The following is a 25,742-nucleotide window of genomic DNA, read 5'->3' as shown; positions in this document are numbered from 1 at the left end:
CCCTCAAGGCTATACTGAAGCATAAGAATGGCACTTACGCGTTTCATAGGAGACCGTCCGTAAGGCTTACTTATAATCATGGATAACTGGTGGCTTGTATACGTTACATAATAGACCGTCCGTATAGCTCATAATACTCGGGTTGGAATATGCGTGCAACTAAGACCTTCCATAACTAGCCCTCATAATGCACCTATGCGCTCATAGACCGTCCATAGGGCTAACCTTTACTGTACAACTACGCGTTCATAGACCGTCTGTAGGGCTCATATCTTATGCACATTCTACTTCATAACGATCATACAAGCATCAATCAACAATAAATAAGCTCTTACCTGTAAGCTCATAAACTCATAAGTAACTGGCTATGATTACTAACTACAATCTTCTTAAGCCGCTTGCTACATTTCTTACTCGTATTCCACTCTCCTCAGCCTTAAAGAGTTTTATAGCTACTTCAGGGAACATATTACTATCCTCAGTTAACATTACAATTTGTTTCTAGAAATTATACGATTCTTTCTTTCTATAAACTATGTGATACATCTAGCTCGTTATGCTGCTCATATGAAATCATTTATCAATAAGTAATAAGTTGCGGGTTCATATTCTAGCGACTTATCATTGATAACGTCCAAATCCACTCCTCAAATAGAAAGTGTATACGGTCATATGCAATATAATTTACCCAACTATGAGTCGAGGTCGATCCCACAGGTAACAATATACTAGGCGATTAAGAAAGTAAGGAACTTTCACTTACTAAGCTAAGCCAAACGATAGATAATATTTTGGTTTTTTTTTTCTTGTTTTTTTTGAGAAAATTATAACTAATGCGGAAATGTAAACTAACCTAGAAAGCAAGTAAAATGATCAATGACCACAAGCATGGATAATAGGAGATTACACTCAAGTAACAATCCAACGTATTTTACAATTTTACAACTAAGAACGAGGTTATGTTAATAGATAATGATTTTTAAATTTCATTGAAAGTTTCTCAACCAAATCAATGAATTTCACTTTAAGCTTTCTCAAGCCTTAAAGTGTGATATTAGGCACAATCAATATAATCCCAAGTGACTTTCCTCTCTCGGCTCAAGTCATTAGATGAGGGTTATGCCTCAAATCCTTGTTAACTAATCTTTCCCAAATCGATTTTCCTCTCTCGAGCTCAAATCAAATTAAATGGAAGTAGTCCTAGGGTTAGCTAATCCCTTTGGAAACATTCAAGAACGAGATTAATTAAAGAAACAATAACCCACTTCATTAGGAATAGAATCATTCAATACATAAGCAAAACAAGAGTTTCAAACCAAACTTTAATCAAAAATATTTTCATAAACAAGATTCAAGTAATGGAATAGAAAGCTACACACTTAGATAATCAATACATAGCAAGGAAAAGAAGAAATGAGTAAAGGATTAAGAAATTTCTTATCAAGATCTTCAAATCTTCAATCCCCAAGTGTCGATGCAAAAACCTAACTCTCCAAGCTTGATGAAAATGGCCAAAGATGAAAATAATATGCCCCGAGTCTCTATTTTGTAGCTCCTCAACTTTCCCAAGTCAAAATATGACAAAAGAAACCCCAAAGTTTCAGTTTTGCAAAACTGTCCAGTTTGGCCTCTTTTTCACTTTATTTTCACTTGGTTTCTTCCGATCTAAATCACATAATACCTGTAAAATAGATGTAAACATATTAAATGCACTATTTTCTGAATCAAACATAGCAAAAATATAAGATTAACGAAGAGATAATTTGGTAAAATACCAACTTATCAATCATCTCAAGGGACTTACTATATTCTGTAACTTATAACTCAATCGGCAACATATACCGACTCTTAATTCTTTCTTATCTTATGTTCGGTCTTACTTGATTCGGGAATGATATGACTGCCTTCATAGGTTTCTAACGAACTTCGGAACATATATGTATAATTACTAGATGTCACGATACCTTATAGGTCGAACTCTTCTTCTTATTCTGCAACTTTTGCTTTGTGCTTAGCCCGTTAAACTATTCGTGTATAGCTATCCATTTAGTACTCAATTCTTTAATACAACAAGATATTAGACTTCCCGAAAGCTTATTTACTGTTAGAGATTAATCCGAGGGGTTACTACTAGGGACAACTTATTTTTAGAACATTACCATTCATAATCTCATAGACGGATTCTAACCATCGAACTGGAAAGTATACATTAACACGTCCCCTTGAATTCCTTGTAAGGGCGACGTAGCTTACAGAATCATGCCAAAAGAATGAAAGGAAACCTTACATACCTCAACCGTGGCCGTCCTTCACAATACTGCAAGTAACTCACCAATATGTTGGTCTACAAAGATGAAATCATAACTTTATTATCATTAAGAGCATAACAATAGCCGACGAGCGGCAAGCTCGCTTTATACAAAATCGAGCAGCACTTCCCCCATTTCCCTCTACTTTCCTTAGTCCATAATAGCAACAACAACAACAATAACCTATACTTCATACTCTTCAACACATTTCCAGCCTCTTAACATCACAAGAACAATTTTGACATGCCATAAGAACAACAACGCAATCCATAATGACTTCCAACAGCTTTCTCTCAAGTTCTTCAACAACCAAACATAATTAAAGCTCCATAAAGCTCAATACATGAAGTAGGAAGATGATCTTACCTTAGATGCACAAAATCAGTCCACTACCACCTTGCTTCAACTTGAAGCAACCTCAAACTCTCAACACAATAGGAAGAACAAGCTTAAACTAGCATCACAAGAACTTTTAATGGAAGAATTACTTCAAAACCTTGGAGAACTTCACTTGAATGGTAGAGAACTATCATGGGACTGTTTATAGAGCTTAGGTTTCAGTTCTGGTCGAAAATGAAGTAAGGAAATGATTTCCACCGCTTGAGCACTTAAATAGAAAATTCCACCGCCTATGTTGGTCCCAAAGGGGGCTGCCTGCGCAGTCCGGCTAAAACGTGCATATCTCCCTATCTCGACGTCGTATCGATGAATGGTTTAATGCGTTGGAAACTAGACTTGTAGAACTTCGATTTGGTGGGTATATCACCCCGTAACTCTGAGTATATTGGGAGAAAAGCTCAGTGACATAAGACCCAAATTTCAGTAAACTTATGAACATAACTTGCGATAACTTTTGCCGACTTTTTCTTTTACAACTTGCTTGACTTCAAAAATTAACATACGACTCTTATATGATTCAAATATCTCTTAACATGACTGTCTTACCATGTCAATCACTCCAAGTCTTACCCTGAAAGTACGGATTATATCATTCTCAACTTGCCGACTTTCGACGAAACTTATTCTCTTCGAGTTGATTAACCTCTAATCCATCTTATACTTACTAAACATGGTTTTAATCACTTATAAACTTAAGAATGGTCTCACTCTCTAAGCTAACGCCGACTAACTTACGCCGCACTTTACCGTATGAAATGTGGGATGTAACGCCAATTTTTTTCCATTTTCTCATGTCTCTCATTCATCACTTATTTTTATTTACTTTTTATATCTTCTTCATCATACTGTTTAAATTCTCACAAACAATAAAGTTATATGGATTTTCAGAGGAAAACTTGAGACCTCAACATTAATATCTTGCTAGTTTTCTAATACTATTGTCACACCCACCATAGATGGGTTTGAGATGCTTAGCTATTGAAGGATAGAATTTATATTGATTGATTGTTGAATATTTTCTCCTGAATCGTATTTCAAACACTGATTTTATTATTTGAGTGAAGAAACACTTTTACCCAAGTTGGTGAAGAATTTTTAAAAATACGATTTTCAAATATTGAATGATTTGTTATTTTAATCGATGATTAATTGCTCGTTGACACCTTTCCTATTCGTTACTAGTGCTTTTTGGTCGGAATTTCGCCACTGTTGCTTTTTCATAACCGTTTTGCCCTATAGTTTCCTCAACTTGTCTCTGAATGAACACTTATATGTCACTCTATATTATCATAGGTTGTATATATATATATATATATATATATATATATATATATATATATATATATATATATATATATATATATATATATATATATATATATATCACATAAACTTGACATACATACGACATACAATGACATAAATATACACAATATATATTACTTGTATGTCAATGTATATCATACATTTATCATATGTGTCTCATGCATATAATATTGATGCACGTGACATCTATAGGACAGACATGTAACATACCATGATCTACAATTAGATATAATTCAAAAACTATGTCGATACAAAAAAAAAAAAAAAGTTTCTCCGATGTTTATTCTGGCAAATTTGTCTGATTTTTGGTCATTAGATCTGACACCAGTGAGGTCCTAATGAACAACTAATCTCAATTGAAACAATAAATCACTCAATATATGAAGTAAAAGGCAGCAAGTACGAAAAACTAAAAAGGCGACACTACTTTATGTATGTGTATATACTTAAGACCTTGGACTAAAATTTGGCTTTAGGCCACTGATTTTATTGAGACGCCGTTGATTTCTAAATGAAATCACGTAAATTGACTTACAAGCAGTCATACGTGAATTTTTAAATCAATGAAAATGCCTAAAGGCTCAATTGCTTACCTTCTAGAGGGAGCAACTAAAAGTGCTAGCGATTTCTGATGAGTACGAGCTGGTTGAGTGCTGAGTGAGATGAGTGCAGAGCGCAAATTAGTTCTACTTATATGTCACTTGTATATATAGGACATATACTTGACATAATACGACGTACAATGATATACATGTAATATACACAATATATATTACTTGTATGTCAATGTATGTCGTACCTTTATCATGTGTGTCTCATGCACGTGACATATACAGGACATACATGTTACGTACCATGATATACAATTAGATATAATTCAAAGACTATTTCAATATAAAAAAAATAAAAAAAGAAGAAGTTTCTTCGATGTTTATTCTGGCAAATCTTTCTGATTTTCGGTCATTAGATCCGACACTAGTGAGGTCCTAATGAACAACTATTCTCGATTGAAACAACATATCATTCAATATATGAAGCGTAATCTCGATTGAAACAATAAATCACTCAACATTTGAAATCAAGATTTTCAAAATTCTTCGCTATATTGGTTTCAAGTGTTTTTCACTCAAATACAAAAATCAGTGCTCGAAAATCCAATTAAGAAACATTCTCGTCCTCTATTCTTGCACTTCTCCAATTGAGAATTCTTTGTTTCTCAAACTAGTTAAGCAATGATTAATATATCAAAATTATTCATCCAAGTAATTTAAATAAAATACAACAACAACATACCCAGTGAAATTCCACACAATAAGGTCTGAGATGATAGAATGTACGTACCTTACCCTTATCTTGGGAAGTAGAGAGGTTATTTCCGATGGACTCTTGACACAAGGACAAGTAGGTATTTTAAATAAAATAAAGTATCAAAAAATTGTTTCCTCTGCTTTTGCCTTATTTGACGAGCTATACTAAAATAAGATGATAATAAGATGGTTTTCAATTCATTATCCAATGAATACTAATATAAAAATTGTTATATTGTTATTGCAAGTAATAATACATGTGTTGTTATATATTTCGGAAGTGCATATTTTGAGGTCACATTTACTCTTAAATACTCGTCTATGTATTGCTAATATGCATATTCTTACCATTTTATTACGCATAAACTAAACTACGCGAAAATTACTTTCTCATATGCGACCAACCAAATATATTATCACTTGGGTTGAATTTTGTGTTCAAATCATCATTGTTTATAAGGTCAACCAAACAACCCTTTATCCAATCCCATCTAACAAAACGATAGTTATTTTAATTGCTAATTGTCCTAATTTCAATCATTATTGCATAACTTTAATGAGTGAATTAAAGTGAAACTCGATAGACTTCGTTTGAAATTTTAACATAAGACAGTTGAATAATACGTCCACTCTTTACTCCTTTAGAATCTTCAGATGAAATTGTTGTTCTGATTTTTCTTTAAAAGTTTCATCAAACTTTGGAAGTATAATTTTCTAAATTTATGCCACTAATTAAAAAAATCAAAAGCTATAATATGATAGTCTTTGTAAGTATTTCCTTTGTCCCAATTTATGTGACACAGTTAAAATTTTGAGATTTAAATTTCTAAAATTTGACCATAAATTCGGACATAGAAACTTTATGACCCGTTTGGCCATAAGAATTTTTCACTTTTTTCTGTAAAAATGTTTTCACTTTATTTGAAAATCAGTCTAAACACCTGTTTTTACTATTGTCACTCTCGGTACATTCAAACAATCAAATATTCTTTGTAAAAACTACAACCAAACACAACTCCAACTTCTAAATTTCAAATCAAGCGAAAAATATTTGATTTTCATGGCCAAACGCCTACTAAGTTTTTTAAAATAAAATTTATATATTTGAAAATTACGTAAAAAGTGCTATAAATCACAAAAATTTACATCTTAAAATATTTAGAAAGTATATAAAGAAATTCTGATCAAATAAAAACTCTTCTGACTCTCGAACTTCCATCTGTAACATAAATTGGGATGGAGGAAGTAATTCCAATATCTTTTTCAAAAGCAATTCCAATAATGAACATTTCTAAGATTCTTTTCTCTCCAATAAAATAAAAGAATCACGTCTAAACCACGCACAAATACTCATCCGACAAGTCCAACGGGTACGGGTCGAAGAAGTCGGGTATTGTCGGAAAACATGGCGCGCTGAAAATACAATATTTCCTATTTCATCGGCTCCCCAATTTTATCGCATTTTTTTTACATACAATTTTACAATTACAAGAACCACTTTAAACACACGTATGATTATTATGTATCACAAAATACATGTTTTTTTCCCCATCAATTATCTCTTCTTTTCCATTCATATAAAACCCACCAAGAGTCAACTTTCCCTTCTTTTCTTTTTTTCTTTTTTTCCCAAAATAAACTGAGATTTTTTTGAGTGAAATAGAAATACCCATTATTGTTAATCATCCAAAATAGCCTGCAACACCATTGTTTTGTTATTATTTGTTCATTTTTGTTTTGTTCTTACTTTCTTTCTTGGTGTTTGCAGGTGAGATTTCTTTCATAAAGTTTTGTTCTTTATTGTGTGTAATTAGAATTTATATGAATCTTGATTAATTTTGAGGGAATTGAATATGCAACATAACATATTTACAACGATGCGTAGTTTGAAAATGATGGAAGGGTGTAAAGGAACACAAGTATATGCAATTAATCCAAATGGAACAACGACTAATGGATTTGGTAGTGGTGGTGAGAAATTTTTACAGAATTTGTTATCGAATTCTGTAAGGTCTAGATCTAATCGTAATTATCAAGAAATTCAATCGAAAGATGAGGTTAATTCTGTTGTTTTAGCTGAAGCTCTTGCTAGTTATGGATTGCCAAAAACTGATCAAATTGAGCCCCACATTGAGTTTTGTTTGAAACCTATGAATTTTGTGGAGACATTAGCTGATGTTTATTGTAGGATGGAAGGTTGTGCTCAATTTGGAAAGTCAAAGATGTATTTAGAGCAATGTGCATTGTTTAGGGGCTTACCTGATCCGAAACTGTTTAGGAAATGCCTTATGTCAGCTAGGTTGCATGCTGTTGATGTGCATACGAAGGTTGTTCTTTCTGCGTGGTTGAGGTTTGAACGAAGGGAGGACGAGTTGGTTGGTGTATCGGCTATGGATTGTTGTGGACGAAGCATGGAATGCCCCGGGAGCGCTTTGGTGGCGGGGTATAATCCTGAATCCGCTACTGATCCTTGTATGTGCCACCGGGGTGTGAAAAAAGATGAGGATATTGAAGTTTACATGGATGAAGAATGCTCGACTTCATCGAGTCGTGGTAATGATGAGGAGGAGGATTTTGACATGTCGTTTTGCATTGGGGATGATGAGGTCAGGTGTAGGAGATTTAACATAGCATCACTTTCTAGGCCGTTTGAAGTCATGTTGTATGGTAGCTTCATGGACTCGCGAAGGGAGAAAATAAATTTTTCAAAAAATGAGATTTCTGCAAAGGGGATGAAAGCTGCTGAGATTTTTAGCAGAACGAAAAGTGTGGACTCTTTCGACCCAGACGTTGTCCTAGAGCTCCTGTCATTAGGTAATAAGTTTTGTTGTGATGAGATGAAGTCTGTTTGTGATGCGTATTTAGCGTCTTTGGTCTTTGACATGGATAGCGCTATGTTGCTTTTTGAATATGGGCTGGAGGAGAATGCATATCTTCTAGTGGCAGCATGTTTGCAGGTATTTTTAAGGGAACTTCCGAATTCAATGCACAATCCAAACGTGTCAAGGCTCTTCAGCAGTTCAGAAGGTAAGGACCGATTAGCTTACGTAGGACATGCTTCCTTTTTGCTCTACTATTTTCTGAGCCAAGCAGCCATGGAGGATGACCTGAAATCGAACACAACTGTAATGCTGTCGGAAAGGATGGGAGAATGTGCAAGTGAAAGCTGGCAGAAGCAACTAGCGTTCCACCAATTAGGTTGTGTAATGCTTGAAAGAAAAGAGTACAAGGATGCCCAGAAATGGTTCGAGGCAGCTGTAGAAGCTGGTCATGTTTATTCCTTAGTAGGCATTGCCAGATCCAAATACAAGCGTGGCCATATGTACAAGGCGTATAAGTTGATGAACTCCCTCATTTCTGATTATACACCTTCTGGGTGGATGTATCAGGAGCGATCGATGTATTGTCAAGGAAAAGAAAAGACGATGGATTTGAGTACAGCTACTGAACTGGATCCAACTCTTTCTTATCCATATAAGTACAGAGCTGTTTCAAAGGTGGAGGAAAATAGACTCGGACCAGCTATTTCTGAGATTAACAAAATACTTGGATTTAAGATTTCCCCTGACTGCCTCGAACTTCGTGCTTGGTTTTTAATTGCCCTGGAGGAGTATGAAGGAGCTTTAAGGGATGTTAGGGCACTGTTGACTTTAGATCCCCATTACATGATGTTCCATGGGCAGCTGCAAGGTGAACACTTGGTGGGGCTTCTAAGTCATAATGTTCAACCGTGCAGTCAAGCTGACTGCTGGATGCAACTATATGACAGATGGTCCTTCGTAGATGATATTGGCTCTTTAGCTGTTGTCCACCATATGTTAGCTAATGATCCAGGGAAGAGTCTCTTAAGGTTCAGGCAATCTCTCCTGCTTTTACGGTATGCACACATTTTAGTTTCACTCCAAACATTCATCTTTATGTGCTGTCTGTTTCCTTTCAGTCGCTATAAAGAACTTTAAGCTCTACTGGTTTATAACCATCTATGTTTCTCCGTGAGATACTTTGCCTGGGAATATGGAAATTTATGAATGATGGTATAAGCTAGAGGCTTACCTCCTTGTGTCATATAAAGTTGACTGAAACTACAAATATTTTGGTTCACTGTGCACTAAGGGGTCGCTTGTTTGCTGATTAGAGTTATGCAGAGATTAGTTATGCAGGGTTAGTTATTCATGTATTAGTTATTCCATCTTCTACCTTGCATAAAATTATACATAAATTGAATCATAACTTATACTCCCTCCGTCCCAGAAAGATTGTCTTAGTTTGACTTGGCACAGAATTTAAGAAATAACGGAAGACTTTTGAAATGTGTGATCCAAAACAAGCCTTAGATATTTGTGTGGCTATAAATCATCTCATAAAGTTAAATTATTTCTAAATATAGAAAGGTGTCAATCTTTTTGGGACAGACTAAAAAGGAAAGGAAGACAATCTTTTTGGGACGGAGGGAGTACATGATTTTGTTATGCGGGATTGTAAATTTGTAACCAAACAAGGTACTTGGTGTGCTGACTTTTATATATTGCAACTAAAATTCTACCAAACATGGTACTAGTTATGCTGAATTTAATACCTGGATAATTCACTTCCTAACCAGCGACCAAATGACCCCTTAGTTCACAACAAAAACTTTACATAAGGTACTTGCTTTCTCATGCTTAGGAGCTGAATGTGAATATCTTTGAGGTGTATGGAGTTGTTTTCTTTTTGCTCTCCTTGGGACTGATCTGCACTTGTTTATAGATTAAATAGCCACAAGGCAGCAATGCGTAGTTTGAGAGAAGCAAGAAACCAAGCTGCCTCTGAGCATGAAAGGCTAGTCTATGAGGGATGGATATTATACGACACAGGTTATCGTGAAGAAGCAATTGCTAAGGCTGAAGAATCTATCTCAATCCAGAGATCATTTGAAGCCTTTTTCCTGAAAGCATATGTGTTATCAGAAACAAGTCCTGATTCTGAGTCTTCGTTGTATGTTATACAACTTCTTGAGGAAGCTCTTAGGTGCCCATCAGATGGTCTTCGGAAAGGCCAGGTGAGTGTTCCTTTCAGTCAGATACTAATTCACGAATTCTAGGAACCAAAACATTTACTTGAAAACTACATTGCACTGCAGGCTCTCAGTAATCTGGCAAGTGTCTATGTAGATGTTGATAAGCTAGATAATGCAATTGATTGCTACACAAATGCACTTAATATTAAGCATACACGAGCCCATCAGGGTCTGGCACGTGTTTACCATCTAAAAGATCAGAGAAAATTAGCTTATGATGAGATGACAAAGTTGATTGAGAAAGCAAAATATAATGCATCTGCTTATGAGAAGCGGTCTGAATACTGTGATCGTGAAATGGCAAAAAGTGATCTTATTATGGCAACAAAGTTAGATCCCCTCCGGACATACCCATACAGATACAAGGCAGCTGGTAAGTTACCCTTGGCTTGTTTTGGTACCATATTAGTTGAGTACCGAGTAATCATTGTGTTCTGTCAGGTTTCTGATTGCTTTCTTCCATGTAGCAGTGGGAAATTGTTTTTGCCTGCTGATTATAAGATTCTCCTTGTGTTAGCTATGGGTTGGTAATGCATATGTGCAAAATGAGGTTTCACGACAGTCCATATGAGTCCTGTACTTCAACATGTTTATAGTGAATAAAAGATCATCCAATGGTAGACTAAACATGTTCCCATGTCACGTATGCTCATGATTATGTGGGCATTATCTGATTGTTCTTTAGGATTCACATGAGCTTTTCTTGTCCAACCAAATCTCGAGGCCGTGAGAGTGGACATAGTGGTAACAGTCGAGAAATTATTCCAGTAAATTGATGAATCATGATATTTGTACTTGTATTTCACAGTTCTAACTCGAGACAAATTTGGAACAAGACTTTTGCTTGGAAAGAATGTCTTCCAATTGGAGGACTTGCAGTTGCATCCAATCATTCGTAACTTGATTTTGTTTGTAAGCTATTGTCATGTGAATGTAAAGTGTAAAACTGCTTAACGACAGTCAGGATTAAAGTGCCTCTGCAGTTTAGCTGATCTAGAATGGTACAAATTAGCTGAACCTCTTTTCCTTTGTGCCCCTTAATTATCAAAAACTGGAAAAATTGTACTCGTGTGGGAAGTCCTAAACCTGTATTCAATTGAAGTAGTGACTTTCATAAGGACACATCTATCTGTCAGTTTCTCATTGGAGGAGCTATTAGAGGTTTACAGTCCCTAGGCTCTTTTGCTTGAATATCTAACTAATATCTTAAAATGGTCCCTTTTTATTTCATTTTCTTCTTTTGGCATCACTATATGGGGCAGAGGAAAACCTCAGTAAGCTAAAAACTTTACACTTTCCCTATGAAATCTACTAAATCTTCTACTTCCCCCACCAAAAATAAAAAAGGCTGACACAATTCATCTTCATCTTCTGGATGGTGTTGATTTATTCCATAACATCTTGCATTTCTTTCCTTCCATATTGTCCACCATAAGCATGCTGGGATGCTCTTCCACCAGTCCTCTTTTGCCTCTCTTCTTCCAACTCCGCCAAATGTCTAGCATCTCAAAAGTAGTCTTGGGCATTACCCAACTCACTCCTAGATACACAAGAACATGTTCCACAGATTTACAGTTATTTTGCTGTGCAAGAACAAAATGATCACTGTTTTCTTCTTCTTGGCGTCAAAGAAACATCTTGAGCAAATCTGCATACCTGTTCTCTGTAACACTTCATGAGTTAGACAAGCCGTTCTAATCACCAACCATACAAAACAAGAGACTCTATGAGTAATTTTAATCTTCCATACTAATTTCCAAGGATCACTGTCAATGACTGATCACTGTGCATTTTCCAGTAGCTAGACTTAACTGTGAAGACTCCTTGATGCAAATTCCAAAATGATCCGTCTCGACCAGCGGAAGTACCTGAGAAAGTGTCCAGTACCTGGAGCATAATTGTTACTCTACCAACCTCCCAATCATTTAGATCCCTTCTGAAGATTAGGTCCCGTCCTTTGACACTCCACCCCTGAGAAACTGTGGCATCTTTTTGTAGGCTTATGCTATGTAAGTTTGGGAAAAGAGCTTTTAAATTGTCTTGTCCTACCAAATTGTCATTCCAGAAATCTGTGTTCACACTTTGATGTACATGGCCACAACCTTCTGATGGTTTTCCACACACGATAACCAAAAGTACCCAAAGCCTTGGTGGTCCATTGATTCAATAGTCCATATTTCTGTGTAGTGAACCTTCTCCAGAGTTCATTGCAAAATCTCCATAGCCACTTTTGAAGCAAAAATTATGATTGGTGAGTATCAGTTTTAGCAAGCATATCTCTAAGATTTTGGTATTCAATGGCCTTAAGAGTGCGACATCATCTGATCAAGCTTCATAGAATACTGGAGAACGCAATATAGAAAAAAGAATATCAAATTCTTCAAAATCTGTTAATAATACATATTATCTGGAGTGATTAGAATTCAAATTTTTAATTTGATTATAATTATTACTACAAAATACGTTTTTGTTGCATTTCCTAGGTTAACTTGTCTGAGGTTAGGAAGTTTGAAATCAGTTCCTCTCTTTTTTCATCTTGGCATTATTCTACCCCTAGATTGTACAATGTTTTTGAACACCCAAACTCTAGGCCATTCAGCTGAGTGAACTGACCTAGAAGTGCTAGAGTAGTGTTAACTGAACCTGGATTAGTACGACAACAACAACATACCCATTGTAGTCCCACATGTGGGGTATGGGGAGGGTAGGATGAAGGGCACCCCTACCTTTGTGGGGTAGATAGGCTGTTTCCGATAGACCCTCGGCTCAAAAGAAAAGAAAAGAATTTGAAGCATGAACCTGGATTAGCACATGACATGAAATATTTTGTGCACCCAAGGGTGTGGCCTAGTGGTCAATGAAGTGGGTTGAGAACCATGAGGTCTCAGGTGCAAATCCAGCAAAGACAAAAACGCTAAGTGATTTCTTCCCTTGTCCTAGCCTTGGTGCCCCTTTGCATTGTACCTGCCTCCCCCACCCCCACTTTGTATCTCGCTTATTGCAGAGACCTCATATCTTAATGTGTATTAGTGTACTATGCTATGAGTTTTTGAATGAGAAAGTAATACTGTAAAGTTGTATTTTCAGTTCTGATGGATGACCATAAGGAAGCCGAGGCTATAGCGGAGCTAACAAAAGCCATTTCTTTCAAGCCAGACTTACAACTGCTCCATCTTCGAGCAGCATTTCATGACTCGATGGGTGACCTCACATCTGCAATTCGAGATTGTGAGGCAGCCCTGTGTCTCGACTCAAACCATGCAGATACACTTGATCTCTATCAGAAAGTACAGCAACGAGCTAAAGAACAACTACCAACGTGAAGGAGCAAAGAGATCCGTATTGAGCTTCTTCTTCGTGATTGTTGTAATGGATGTCGGCGCCTAAATTTTTTTATGGTGCACACAGGGCCAATACATAATCATGTGATGGAGTTTGAAAATTTTCATGTCATAGAGAAATTCAAACTAGATTTGCAATGGCCATTATGCCTGCTGAAATTAGAAATTGAACTCTCGAATGGAGAGAGCTACTGAAAAGAGAATGACTGAATCAACTGTACATAACTTTTTTGGTCAACCATAGAGAAATATTTGTGAATTTCATAGAGCAGAGGACTCCATTTACTTGTTTTTCTCCTGTTGCAAAGATAGAGTTCAACAATGCATGTATCTTCAGAATTTGTACGTCAGAACTGCAGCTTGCAATGTAAGTCTAAACTTTGTTGAGACTGTTCTGTATGTGTTTAAGAGACTGTTTTCTACTAAGCAAATAGATTTCAGGTAAAATTATGAGACTCATTGTCTTACCCCTCTTGTTTCTCTCTTTTTCTTTTTCTCCAAGTTCCCTTTCTATACGGTGTCATTATAGATTGATAAGTTTAACTTCTAATTACACAATCAAATCAAATCAAATCACTTAGAAATAATTATTGGTCAATATCCATGATAAGTGAAACTACTAGTTACCTAAAAATTAAAGCAGACAAATGCTGTAACGAGATTACAGACATTTAGAAGGTGACGATGTGACATCTTAGAGGAGCGTACAGTTTTAAAGTTACTACTAATATCTTTTAAAAGAAGTCCTACATTTTTCATAGAAATTTTACTCTATGATTAAGATTTGATACATAGTAATAGGCGAATTCAATATTTAAATTTAATGTGTTTTACCTTTAAAGGCAGAGGTAAGGTATGCGTACATTCTACCCTCCCCAGACCCCAGTTATAGAATTACACTGGGTATATTGTTGTTGTTGTCGTTGTAATGTTTTACCTTTAAAATCCTGCCATTGAGCTATTAAACTTTGAGAACTATAGGTTCAGAATTTGATATTTTATTGATATTCTAGTAATTTTTACATAAAATATATACTAGGTTCGATTGAACTTGAAGCCAACATGCTACATCCACCTCTATACACAACTTCTTTTAATGCAACTAAAAATTGGTAATCATTCCTACTGCAAGATATTCAGGCTCTAGCACAAAAGTACATTTCGAAGCCATGTGGCATAAAAATGTTTCTCCTCTTGAGTAACCTGTGACATGACCAAATAAAAGTTGCACTTTTTTAGCTGAACACCACGAGAAACCCATAGTTCCAACTATTGGTAATTATGACTACCCTGCAACTACTAAACTTTTTAACCTTGCTCACACAAATAACCACACAAGTGTTCCACTTTCTTATGCAAGCTTAGCTTTATTTTCATTGTTATAGATCCAATATCTTGAAATCCTAACACATACATGGAAGAAGAGAAAAAAGAAAAATGCTCAAGAAAATTAGATTTCAGTGCTCCTCTTTTATCAACTAGGCGTCCTATTGAAAAATCATTGTCTAGCTCCAATAATATCCCACCTCAACTTTCATTGGATATTTTTAATAGAGTGCCATTTTCTTGGGAGCAAAGTCCTGGAAAACCAAAGGAAATGGTGACAAACATTATTGAAATTGTGCCACCTCCAAAATTGCCACCATGTATGTGGCATACAAGAAAAGAATTAGCTACAAGTACTACTATATCCTATGATGAGGTATACGATGGTGATATCGACAACGATGATCATGACAATTATGAAGATGATGCTAGGAATAGTATTGACAACCATGATGTTTTCTCAGATGCTCTTGATGTTTTTTCGTTAGGGGAGTCGATAGATGACATGATTGAAACAGACCATAGGGAATCAAATACTTCAACAAATAAGGAGGTTGTTGAGGAGCCTTACTATTATAAGCCATCAGTACCAAATTTCATTATACAGAGATTTCTTCAAGATGCAAAGGAACTAGCTATTTCAACTGCCTTGGAAAATAGTAGGAAGAAATTACTAGAGGATGAACAAAATGGAAGACCATGTAATTTTTCTCCAAAGGCAGCATCATGTGGATTTGACATGTTTATTCCATGGAAAATTAAGCCTAAGCCATGTTGTGTGAAGAATTCCGTAGTGGCAGCTTCTCCAAGAATGAGACCTCAATGGAGCAATAGAGACAAACACGCACCAGATGCGGATCCAAAATTTTAATAGTACACATATGTGTACCTTGAGGAAAATTCATGAATTAGAGTCAACAGAATCAGAATGGATGTGTCCTATTTTATATTTACAGTTTCTTTTTGTTGAATATATATAAGTGATTCGAGTAGAAAGCAGAAAGATAGTATGAATCCTATTTAGTCTAACTCTCTCTTTCAAATTTTCTAGCGAAGTATTGTTTATGATTGAAGGTGAAAACTGCATTGGATTCGGTTGATCGGGGCTATGTCTCGTCCTTTTGTAAGTACTACCGTACCACTACTTCTTTTGTGATTGAGTATCGATCGACTTATAAATATAAATATATATTTTCGTAGCATCTTCAACCATATATAAAACAGTTTCATTTCATTGTAAATGCTTATTGGGAATGCATGATGATTAACTAGATGCAGTTTATGTTTTAGGTTAGATTTTTTTTTTTTTTTCTTCTTCACTTCATATTATGTAGACGACGGATTTTTAAGCAATGTCTTGAAAATTGAACCTTGTATTGAAAGAAGAAAAGGTTATTTCAGATTTTGTAATACATGAATTATGTTAGTTTTGTGCATTGAAAATTAATTAAAGGATGCATGTGTTATTTTGTTCATGAACTAGGGAAGAGAAAAACGTATAATACTATTAATGAATAGAAATGTAATGTCAGTATACGATAAATAACATTAGTATACAATAAAATAATGTTAGTAATAAAAAAGAATATGTTAGCGTAAATAACTGAATTATATTAGCACACTTTATATTTGGTACCGATAATGTAAGTGAAATGACATTGTAAATATTTTATAAAAACTAATCAAAGGAAATATAGAGTATATATATACAAAAAGGTGATTTTCGGTTAGTGTAAGCTCGGAAGATATATGCCGTGACACTAAGATATTAGAGGCTAAACTGTTCTGGCTGCGAATACCGATGATCAACCGTGTCACCTCGCCGGAGAATGGATGTGCTTGAGCAATTGGACAAGGCAACGACATCAACATATGGAGTGACAAATGGATGAGCTCAAACCAATCCCTTAGAGAACTCATCCAGGGACCCCTCCGTAGGCATGAATAAAATTTGAGCCTTCACTCTATCATGCAAAACAATGACCGGAACCTCAACAATATCTCCTTCAATATCCCTACCGAAATTTCCACACATATATTCAATACTTACATTCCTTTCTCCCCAGGAGCTCTATCGGACCAATTCCAAAGATGACACATGTACAGCATAAAATGCCTATACACTATACCAATCAATGATTGCCACAAACACCATTTCACCATCATCAAACTACAAGCTTAAATACTTCTACTGGCTCTTCCACCTCAAGAGACTCCCAACAGCATCCCTTCACCACAAGAACATCACACCCTCGGACCTTTGCAAATACTGCAATACCACAGAAGACATTACATATATCTTTCTCCATTGCCCAAAAGCCATTAATGCTTGGAATGCATTAGGAATCACACAACCCACTGATGATAACTTCTACACCTGGCTTCAAACCATGAGCCAGTCAAAAAATAATCTTCTTCTGCGTAATAACTCACAAATACCTATCGCCATCCTGATACCCTACCTTATTTGGAATAGCTGGATTAATAGAAACCATAACATCTTTAATAATACGCAATATCCCACTGATATCATTCAACTCTGCACCTAGGCTTTACAATTCCATCATTTTGCCATAACTAACCCCACACCCCCTAACAAAACCACCATACAAATTAAGTGGGACAAACCACCACAGGGCTCTTATAAACTCAATATAGATGGTGCATACAACGCAAATACTTCTCAACAAGGAGATGGAGGCGCCATAAGAGACGATACATGGCAATGGAAAGAAGGATTCGCTACAAGAATAATTTTCCAATCAGCTTTACATGCAATGATTCAGGCTCTCCTTAAAGGGCTTGAACTAGCTTTCACGACTAACTTGTTTCTCTGCTTGTGGAAACAGATAACCAGGTATTGACAACCTCCTCACACAAGGAACAACAACAAAAACTCATATAAATATACTATCTGATTGCAATGGAGATACCTCGGATAAAGCACATCTATAGGGAAGCGAATGCAGTGGCACACAAGATGGATGAGAATGGAATCAAGTGCTAAGAACAAATGATGGGAGAATCATATTTTTGGGATACTCCCCCTGATCATGTTATTTTCTTGTTAAACAAAGACATTTTAGAGATAGTATCGTTTAGACCTATGTCGAACCCGCAATTTAGAGATAGCATCGTTTAAATCTATCTCATGTCTGTATATTTTGCAACTACTTTCTTTCCTTTCAGTTATAAAATCTTCGTTTCAGCAAAAAAATGGACATATAGTAGACTATTACATGTTAGGAGAAAATCTATAAATACCTACCTACAGGGGCGGAGGCAGCTTATATCCAGGGGGTTCATCCGAACCCCCTCGACGAAAAAAAAAATTACAAAGTGTATTTTCAAACTTAAAATTATTTTATTTTGTATATATAGTAGGTGTTGAACCCCGACTTCTTCGTATATTTACCTTTTAGAATTTTTTGAACCCCTGATTTAAAATCCACAGCTCTACTAACTTGCCTACCTAGTTTAACCATTTTATGTAAGCAATTTGAGTGAAGTAAAGAAGAATCACTCCCTTCACTTGTTTTCTAGAGAATTTAAGAGTACTCGTCCTACCTAAAATTTCCAACATTTGGTATCTCTGCCGAATTTCTTAAGGGACCAGTGAAGAATCCAAAGTTCTTGAAGATTTGAGAAAATGAAAAACTATATGAAAATTATGATGATGATTTATTGGCAACCAAAACAAAAGGTGAGTCATGTGTAATGAATCAAGTTCGGAAGAAGATGAGCGATAACTCTAAAGAAAGTTACTCAGATGAAGATGATTATGAGGATGACTTTGATTGCAAACAAAAGAAAGTGTGTAACTGTATCTAGCGCGCGCAACAAGTGTTTTTAATGAATTGTTTTTTAATATATTGGCTCCTTATAAAGCGGACCCTTGTAAAAATTCATTTGCTATCGTAGAAGCTAAAAACATTTCTCCCTTCAAATAGTAAAGATATATAATATTTGAGAAATGAAGAAGAAGAAATTCTCCTGCTACTAAGAAATTTCGAAAATAGGAGAGCAGAAGAAAGTGTTAAAAATAGTAAAATTAAATGTTAAAGTATGTAGGTTCATATGTATTTTAGTTTTGCTAGGTGCATGTTCTTTTATATTAATTAGGCACGACTTTATGTTATTATAGTTAACTTCATAGTATGTGTGAAACCATTCATTTGGATGAGTCTAGAGGTGTCTTTGTACACCTATAAATACCCCTCCTTTTGTGATCTTGTAATATAAAAGTAGAGTTTTCCTAATGATATGAATTGAGTTCAATGTTTGTCCCCCTCTTTCATCCTCTGTGTTCCTCATAATATTATCAAGGCCTGTTCACCTAATATTCCTACAAGTTATCAGAACATTGGTTCGATCTTGGAAAAGTAAAGGCAAATTTTGGCAATATCCATTGAAGGTGTTTCTCAAGGTTACGTTTGAGGACCTATTAAAAAGGGCTACTTGCAAAAAGAAGAGTGAATCCTCTCGGTTTGTGAGAAACGAGCAACCCGTCGAGAAGGCTTCATGACATAAATTTACATCCCAACATAAAATTAGCTATATTGATACGACTCCGCAACTTAAATAATCCCAAAAGTGGGATTTTCATCCAAAATAACCCACACAAAAAAAAATTGATAAAAGTACCTTTTGTGCACAAAATTAGTACGCAAAAGGTACTAGTTTTATTTTCCCACACTTTGTATAATTTCAAAGTTTTGAAATTCACATTTTGCCTATACTTTGATCAAAGATTAGTCATGTTTCAAAATTCCGGAATATCAATATTTTATATAGAACCTGATATCTTTTTTTGCGAACAATAATGTAGTCTCAACACATCAAGTATACCTAAATGTTTGGATCGTCATTTTAGGGGTTGTAAAGTGCCCCACATAAGTTTTGTTTGGAAACTTGTTATCGTTAGGTTTAAGTGTTTTATTTTATAAGGATTTGATTTAATTATTTTATTATTTAGTCAAGGCATTACGTTATTAAGGATATGTCGATATTTGTTTCGAGTTTTGTTTTGTTTTGTTCTTTTTTTTTTTTTTTGCCATTCATAATTCAAGACAATTCGAATACATTTGAAGAATTAAAATACATTGATAATTCAAGGCAATTCCAATACATCAAGAAGGACTAAAATACATTCATAATTCAAGACAATCTTCAACCACGAGAGGCTCTTTCACTATGAGATGTTCTTCCACTACGAGAGGTACTTGCACCATCACGGACCCGTTGGTTACACAAATGCTTATCATGGACAAACTCTTTACACGTCGAGCACCTTCGAGAGTATGTCCTATCCGGAACATCCATTTGATTGGGAATCCGAGTTCGTGCGTTGACATGCATTTTATGGATATACTCCTTGTTAGCAATCATTGAAAATGGCTCGTTTGGCCAATAAGATTAATCACCAAGTGGGTAGAAACCTCCGACATATGCTTTAAGATAACTTTCGACGTTGTATTCGGATGCCACATAAGTGGATACCATTTTTTCCATTGCCTCGAAACACTTGATGGCATGAGAACACGGCATGTGGTATGATTTCCACTTACCACAACTACACATTCTCGTTCTCTCATAAACGGTATGAAGGTTTCCACCCCGACCTTGTTAATAACCTCGTCCGGACTTCATACACACGTCAAAGATAGTTATATTTTTCCATCTTGTGTAGCTCACATTTTTTCCTATGATGCTCAAACATTTGTGCAGGTTTTGGCATCAATTTCCCACCATCTGCTTATATGGATTTGGCATGTCTTGTTCTAATGGCAAACCGTTCCACAACTTGCTTGAAAGTCATTCTCGCCATTGCAATAACGGGCAATCCCCGAGTAGATTTTAGCAAACCATTGAATGACTCCGAGCAAATTTTAGCAAACCATCTCCTGCCTCCATCCACATGTAATGTCCATTTCTCAACCTCAATATCCTTCAACCAATTATATGCTATTGGACTCACTGCCTTGATCATCTCCATCCGCATAAGAAACTTTTCTTGATGCTCCATTGCAGCCGCCCATATCAATTTGTTTAGTGTGCTATTTCTAAATTTTGTTTGGAAATTTGTCTTTATGTACCTTAAACAAAAGCGATGGTAAGCAAAGAAGGCTGCCACCCCATCAAATTAAATATATTGCTTAATATGCCTTGCTGTCGATCAGATAGCACGCATATACCCATACAATCCTTAATAATACATCGCCTCAAATGTGTCAAAAACATCCCCCATGTCTCGTTGCTCTCGCTAGCGGCAATGACGAAAGCAAGATGGAATATCGACCCATTGGCATCCATCCCTATTGCAATCAGTAGCTTGATGTCGTATACCCCGTACACATGCGTTCCATCTATTGATGTGACTGGCCGACAATGAGAAAAGCCATCAATGCATGGTTTGAATGTCCAAAACACAAAATTGAAAATATTACCGGCAGTGAGTTTCCACTCTACAACAATGCTAAAAGAGATTGAATTTCGCAGTTGCCATATACCTAAGAATCGCCGGAAAGATCCCTCTCATGTACCTTAAATCTCTCAATAGCCCGCCTACGCCCGAGATGTCCCTTTCTTTTGCTTATCGTTTTACGATATGTTTTCTTAACATTTCTAATGCAAACTTTGATGGGATACCTGGAAAAATTTAAACAAACAACATTTAGCAATGATATGATAATTTAATTGATGTCAAAATTATACTAAACTTGGTCGAATAGCTTACCTTGGGGTTTCCGCAACATGAACAAGTAACACTTGAGCAATCATATTTGTATATAAATTAAAATGATCTGCTTGATTCTCTCCTATATCACAAGTGTGACGTGGGTGAAATTTTGTGATAATCCACATACTATCATGTTTAACAATACCACGAAGAATCCATTGACAACCTTGATATTTTCATCTGCAAAGTAGTCTCAATATGTTTCGGGTTGAATCATCAACCCTAAACTTCCTCATTCCCTGATAGCTATAAATTTTGACGGCCCCTTTGCAATGCCTTTTTGGATTCAAACATCATGCCTTTTGCAAGTTGAACAATATTATTTACAAGATCGATCGATTCTTTCCATAATTTATGGTGAATTGGATCATCTTCTCTGTTGTAGACGAAGGCATCAGGACGACCTTGAAGATTGTCAAGTTATGGAATCACGTTAGAATGCCACTGAATTGGGCTTTCGGCCATCAGTTCTTGTTGGTGAATTGGGCTTTTGGCCATCGATTCTTGCTGGTTTGGCCAACTTTGCATCATTTATACTAATTGTTGTTCTTGAATATGAGGATTAATATCAACTCATCATCATCATCATCGTCGGACTCCTCTGCATTCGGTATATCATCGCTATCACTCGATGATGTTTCTATAGGATTAGGATAATCATCAGCATCTAGTAAAGGCCTCCTCCTACATGAAAAATAGGTAACATATTTTAAATACCAACATCAAAATATATATGGATTATTTAATATCAAGGTGATGAACCTACCGATAGTGTTCAATACCGTCGGGGTTTGAAGAAAGATCAACCGCACCGAAATCAACATTTGGTGCCACTGGCGAGTTTTGTGTGTAATTTTCACTACAGAGACAGTTCAAGTATTGTAAATACTAAGCATCAAAACACTTATATTATTTAATTAATAAAAAGAATACCTACTGATAATAATCAGCCGCACCGAACTGAGAGGATTGCCCAATATTACTCATATCATGTGTATAACCCTTAAATAGGTGCAAAAAAACATTACTATTACCATACGTATAATAAAATAAACATATGATACTACACAAAATTATAATTTAAAAATGGATAGTTACCAATTTTCACTGTAATTTTGATTAAATTGCTGACTTAAAGTTTCCAGCGGGACTTGACCACTCAAAATGTCTCCATAAGAACTCAAGTTCATATAAGTGTTAGTAGGATGGACTTGAGGAACTTCCTGACGAATGTGAGGTATCCTTTCAACATACATTTCAAGAACATTGATGGTGAAACCCCCTATATTCTTCCGGCGCCCTCAACTAGTCCCTCAAAGAGTCATCATCATTGACAGTCCACTCACCATAAATCACTAAACCTTGGGGTGCAATGGATGTTGGATATCTGCCTATTACAGATAATTCATACTCACGATTGCTTTTCATTCTTCTATGTAAGGCATTGAGTAATGTTTCGTAATCCAACGTAGTTGGAAACTTAACATGGCATTGTGGTTTAATACTATAATGAACAGTATTATTATCATAAAGAATCTCTTCATCCTAAAATAAAGAAACCTTAACAGTTGAAGGAGGAAAAGACATTTTCTTAAGAACTTTAGAGTTGGGTTTTTTTCAAGAACTTGAAAAAAGATGACTTCAACTTATGAAATGGATGAGTCTTTACCTCATCCAAAATTCATATTAAATAGAAAAAACTTGAGCGTTTGAGCATGGTTTGTCAAATCAAGGATGTCAAAACTCATATTTTGCGTATATAAATGGTTCACAATATAAACGTGTCATATAAAGCGTCTGAAATTGAGCATGATGTTATCAAATCAAGGATGTCAAAACTCATATTTTGCGCATATAAATGTTGCACAATATAAGTGTGTCATATAAAGCGTATGAAATTGAGCATGGTGTTGTCAAATCAAGGATGCCAAAACTCATATTTTGCGCATATAAATGTTGCACAATATAAGTGTGTTATATAAAGTGTCTGAAATTGAGCATGCTGTTGTCAAATCAAGTATGTCAAAACTCATATTTTGCTCATATAAATGTTGCGCGATATAAGTGTGCCATGTAAAGCGTCTGAAATTGAGCATGGTGTTGTCAAATCAAGGAGTAGTATATAACATGAATGACGAAGAACTAACATTCACATTAAAACGAGTTATTACGTCATTTTGGAACCAATTTTCTGATATTGCTTATATTACATGTTTTACCCCAGTAAACATATTCGAAGCAATGGGTAGGACATGGGAATTAGATGAGCATGATTTTTATTACTCAAATAACCTGAAAAACAGATACAATCAAGAATACAATAATACAATGAGAGATGAGTGGAATTGGCGTGTTAGAGAGATTGAAATGCTAAAACAAAACTTGAGGGCAGTTGGAATCAAACGTCCAAAAAGTCGTGCTACATCAATGTCTCGTAGTACACAACAAGGGTTCAATTTTGCTCTTAACCGTTTTCGCGAAGAGAACAATCGGATGCAAATACGTTGCCTCAGGGTAGAATATGGTCAACAAGGTTGTGTCAGATTCAGATCCAAGTGGGATTGGGACTGTGAGATGTCCGATGAAGATGAATCCTCGTGATCCTATTAATATTTCTCATAATAAAGTAAGTAGGTAGGGACATGAAGAGAACCCCCAAGGGTACTTGGGGTTTTGCAACTATATAAGTAGCCTTTCATTTGTTATTAAACTACAACATATTCAATATCGAGTAGTAGAAATGTAGATTGGTCGGTATTCCCTCTAAATGATTCGAGTAACAGTGGTGATGATAGCTCAAATCATAGCTGCTATTCCAATGATTCGAGTTTTCTTGATAACAATGAATTCAAGATAGCTGATTTGAAACCCCACCTTCTTATAGAGCGTAATGATGATTTTTTTAACGTAAAATATTCAGATCCACAAGAATATTATTGCGGGTTACACCAAGAATGGGCATATCGGCATGCCGAATCAGAACATCTTGTTTGCAACTTGGAAAATCTCAATGCTCAAATCCCAACAAGGTTCTCAATGACCATGCCTCGAACTGATCCACAATCTTGCGAGGCCGCCATACAAAGGATTGGAAAAGAAAACAACAGAATGCTAGCAAAACGTTGTAGATTTTACATGCTAAAGTTGGCCAAAGAACAAGCATCATCGACAGGTAGAGAATTAACATCTACAGAAAGAAGACATGTCTTAAGAAACCCAAAATATTGTTCTGATGATGATTAAGGGTTATTTTGGTTCATTATCTTAGTTTTTGCATCATTCAAGTTTCGAACTCATGATTTAATTTGTATTTTTAATTTATTATGAAGTCATCACTTCGAAATAATTTAGTATATTTTTAATTTTCTTTGATTGTTATAGTCTGTTATTAATTAATAATACATAAAAAGTTCAACAATTCACAATTTTAAAGAAAATACAATAAAATTAGTACATAAAAGGTGTCGATTACATAATACGTGAAAACATACAACTAGTATGTCATGACCCAACTGGAGAGTCATGATGGGCACACGGATCTAACCTACCGAGCACCTCAAAACGTACATCTCATAATCATATCTGAGGGGGTCATATAGATAACTCATAAATATCATCAACTGTAAGGGACACCAGCCCAAAAGATATACATATCCGTCATCAAGATGAGCCTAAGAATACAAGTCGACAAGGCTATCAAAATAGTAATATAACAGAATGCGGATCGAGAAGGTCATAGAACATCTAACTATGCATATTTGTCTATGAGCCTCTACTTGAGTACATAACATAATAAGAACGGGACTGGACCCCGCCATACCCATTTGTACACAAAGGAACTATACCAACTGGACTGCAACTCCGGAACAAGTGGAGTGCCCCTGTACAATCGCTGAGAAGGCAGCCTAAGAGTTTGAACCATCTCTCTGTCTATATAGG

At 35.7% G+C, this 25,742-nt stretch overlaps 2 protein-coding genes across 3 annotated transcripts; both read left to right on the top strand.

The window, feature by feature from the left end:
- Nucleotides 1–6,617: 6,617 nt before the first annotated feature.
- LOC132056933 (ethylene-overproduction protein 1) lies at nucleotides 6,618–14,195 on the top strand. Of its 2 annotated transcripts, XM_059449346.1 has the most exons (5): nucleotides 6,618–9,218; nucleotides 10,088–10,379; nucleotides 10,461–10,770; nucleotides 11,206–11,398; nucleotides 13,485–13,621. In XM_059449346.1, exons 1-4 carry the CDS (start codon nucleotides 7,195–7,197, stop codon nucleotides 11,349–11,351), a joined length of 2,772 nt encoding a protein of 923 aa, XP_059305329.1. In that variant the 5' UTR covers nucleotides 6,618–7,194; the 3' UTR covers nucleotides 11,352–11,398; nucleotides 13,485–13,621. The 2 variants fall into 2 exon arrangements, with proteins under 2 accessions (XP_059305329.1, XP_059305328.1); XM_059449345.1 differs by lacking the exon at nucleotides 11,206–11,398 and having other exon boundaries at nucleotides 6,622–9,218; nucleotides 13,485–14,195.
- Nucleotides 14,196–15,152: 957 nt separating this feature from the next.
- Nucleotides 15,153–15,935, top strand: LOC132057848 (uncharacterized). Its single transcript, XM_059450439.1, has one exon. It carries the CDS (start codon nucleotides 15,153–15,155, stop codon nucleotides 15,933–15,935), a length of 783 nt encoding a protein of 260 aa, XP_059306422.1.
- Nucleotides 15,936–25,742: the final 9,807 nt, after the last annotated feature.

This window comes from Lycium ferocissimum, chromosome 5 (assembly GCF_029784015.1).
Source record: "Lycium ferocissimum isolate CSIRO_LF1 chromosome 5, AGI_CSIRO_Lferr_CH_V1, whole genome shotgun sequence".
Taxonomy (NCBI): Eukaryota; Viridiplantae; Streptophyta; class Magnoliopsida; order Solanales; family Solanaceae; genus Lycium; species Lycium ferocissimum.
This window is presented reverse-complemented; position numbering and strand designations above follow the sequence as displayed.